The sequence below is a fragment of the Epinephelus moara genome, chromosome 22 (assembly GCF_006386435.1).
Source record: "Epinephelus moara isolate mb chromosome 22, YSFRI_EMoa_1.0, whole genome shotgun sequence".
Taxonomy (NCBI): Eukaryota; Metazoa; Chordata; class Actinopteri; order Perciformes; family Serranidae; genus Epinephelus; species Epinephelus moara.
The window spans coordinates 31107171-31110011 of NC_065527.1; the positions used below are offsets into that span (position 1 = coordinate 31107171).

Below are 2841 nucleotides of genomic sequence, written 5' to 3' on the forward strand. Positions count from 1 at the left end.
AGTTCATTCTTTGTGAATTTGGCCCTCAGAGCTTTCATGCATTTCCAAAAGTGGACATTCTCTCAGTTGACCTACTGATGAAGATTTTAAGCAGGGTCGAGACATCACTTTCATCCATAAGGTCACTGTGAGTGTTCATAATGGCCAAATGTGTTAGTCTCTCCTGCGTCATGGTGTTGCGCAGGCAGGTTTTCAGCCTGTGCAAGGCTGAGAAAGAGCGCTCGGATGCAGGGCAGGGCCAGATAAAGCTTAATGAGCTTCTCCACCTCCGACAGCATGGAGCGGGTTTGGGGCTGCAAGGTTTGCAGGATGGACACAACATCCTGGATGCCAAGGCTACTGTATGTAGTCAGGCAGGTTGCGTATCACATCAAAAGCATAGATCTATGCATTAATGATATGAAAGAGATAAATGTAAGTCAGACAAATTGAGTTTAAATTCAGATTTTTTATTTTTTTTAAAGCGTAATGCAGTGGGTAGGGAGGCTGGGGTGCGGGGGGTGCGGCCGCACCCCCCGCACCCCTAGTTCCGACGTCTATGCACATGAGACAGCAACAGAGTTCTCTTTATACATCAGTGGTGAGGAGAAGAGTCGAGCTGCCATAGGAGAAGAGAAAAAGAGCTGCTACGGCAGCTGGTATGTACAAGCAGAGAGAGAGTGGAGGAAAAATGCATGTATTTCTGAGGGTGGCGAGGCTGAAATAGGGCAGTGGCATGAAGTGACACGCGTCTAGCCGGTGCCAGTTGGGGTTGTACATTGAAAATAATTGTGGCACATTTGTGGATAAGCAGCGTTTGTCACTGGTGTGTTTTGGCCTTTAGGCCTAAGCGTTAGAATATGGAATTTCTTTGGTTGAGAAAATCCTTTTATGTAGAATTTTTTTAAGGTGGCTAAAACCCATTTTGTTGCTGCCCCTGTCCACAGCACTACATCACTTAGCTTCTGAGGTGGTTCTCCTGTCTGTTTCTCTTAACTGGGGGCAAGGCAAACGCCATCTCCTGGTAGGTAATACACTGACTATGGATAACTACCTCATACAATCCCACTTCAGAAAATCTGAATGATCCCTTTAACTTGCAGTTTCAGAGGTATTTCAGCCCTTACAGTTGCAGGCTAATAAAACCCCCTCTGGGTGTTGACAGCATGCTCCTCCAGAGGCTGAAGAAAATAGATTTATCTGAAGGCAGAGCATGTTTACATAAGCAAAGACAGACACAGATATGCAACTGAAGGTCAAACTACAGATGTGTGTCAGACAACTCCTGCTTTCCAGGAATACATAACTCACTCATAAAGAGCACTGACTCCACCCTGTCATAAATTAATGATTCATGCCGAAATAACTGTCACACATTCTCCTCTCCTCTCCTCCTCCTCCTCCTCCTCCTCCTCCCAGGGTCTCTACCCAGAGTCCAATGGTTTGATTGACAACACGATGTACGACCCGGTGTTTGACGCCACCTTCAGTCTGTCAAGTCCAGAGAAAGACAACCCTGACTGGTACCTCGGACAGCCTGTGAGTCTTGTTTGGTCTAACTTATGAACTTCGAATGCAGACAAGATGATGAATTCATAGATGTTAATAAATATTCGGAGCTCAATGAACATTAACTGCAAAATACCCCAAAAACAAGGTACCATTTTTCATAGTGTTTGCAGATTTTTCTTTCAGGCAGCTTATAGATGCAACAGCCTTCACCAATAAGCCACCTGTATGTAGCATGATAGGCAAAACTAAGATATTTACATATTTCACTTGATGTAAGGATATGTAAGCATGGATGGATTACTGAACGGCCACACTGGGCACATACCTGGGAGCCTTCACTTGCAAAATGTCAGATGTCAAATGAACATGAGACTCAAAATGAACACAAAAAGACAAAACAATAAAAATGAAAAAACACAAATTGACCAAAAACCACCAAATCTATGTGTCTTGCTCCTATAGGTGGTGGGCTCCTTGCATATTTGTGCTCAGGGGCCCATTGTTTGATTTGGATCCATGTATTGTATGCAGGTTCAATCATCCGCTGGAAGGAGCAGATACAGAACAGGAAATACATCCAAGACAGACAGATTTCACAGTTTGTGAGTTACTTGTGAATTAGACTTTGACAAGATTATGCTGGATTTCTGAGGGAAAAGGACCCTGAGAATAATCACATTGGATTTAATGCAGTAGCCAAGAAATAACGTCATCTTGTAGCTGAAGATTTAACTCAGTATAAGTGTGTTATAAATGTGTAAGTTCTCCTGAGTCTCCTGCCCTGAGTCGACATGTCCTGTTTGTCTATGTAGATTTGGCACACAGCAAAGCACCAGGGGCTGAAGTCTGGGACTTTCTTCTGGCCAGGATCAGATGTCAAAATCAACGGAAGTTTTCCCGACATCTACAAACCTTACAATGGGTAAAACCGAAACCTCTGTTTTTCAAAAGCTTACTGGGGAACCAGAGTGCTGCTGTGAAGTATATCATCCTGCTGGATGATTACCTGGTTTGAGCACCATTACCAAAGAACAGGCAGTTTAATGTCTCAAACAGTATGATATGGGTAAAGCATTACATTTTGGATATTAAATGGCACTTTTAATCAACATCTAAGAAAACAGAGCACTGAAATTGAAGTTAAGACAACGTCTGCCACCTGAAAAAATCAAGTGCACTTTAAGTATACTGTCACTGCTTTACCTTGCCCTCAGACTTGCCTTACCTTGCACTTCTGCATTTAGTCGCCTGATAGCAGACAGAATGAAGGACTTACACCGCGTTCCAAATTATTATGCAAATGATATTTTTCTCTGATTTTCCTAAATAGTCGATGCAAATGACAGTCAG

The 2841-nt window shown here is 43.1% G+C and overlaps 2 protein-coding genes across 2 annotated transcripts in view; one reads left to right on the plus strand and one right to left on the minus strand.

Annotated features, from left to right (window-relative positions):
• The window catches only part of LOC126383971 (collagen alpha-1(XIV) chain-like), an 849933-nt gene that overhangs the window by 233536 nt on the left and 613556 nt on the right, over positions 1 to 2841 (minus strand). The gene's annotated exons all lie outside the window — the stretch shown is intronic.
• LOC126383946 (venom phosphodiesterase 1) overlaps positions 1 to 2841 on the plus strand; it is an 81642-nt gene that overhangs the window by 31995 nt on the left and 46806 nt on the right. The window contains exons 8-9 of the mRNA XM_050034712.1: positions 1399 to 1518; positions 2304 to 2413. Of these exons, the coding sequence (XP_049890669.1) occupies positions 1399 to 1518; positions 2304 to 2413 (230 nt within the window). The remainder of the gene's footprint in view (positions 1 to 1398; positions 1519 to 2303; positions 2414 to 2841) is intronic.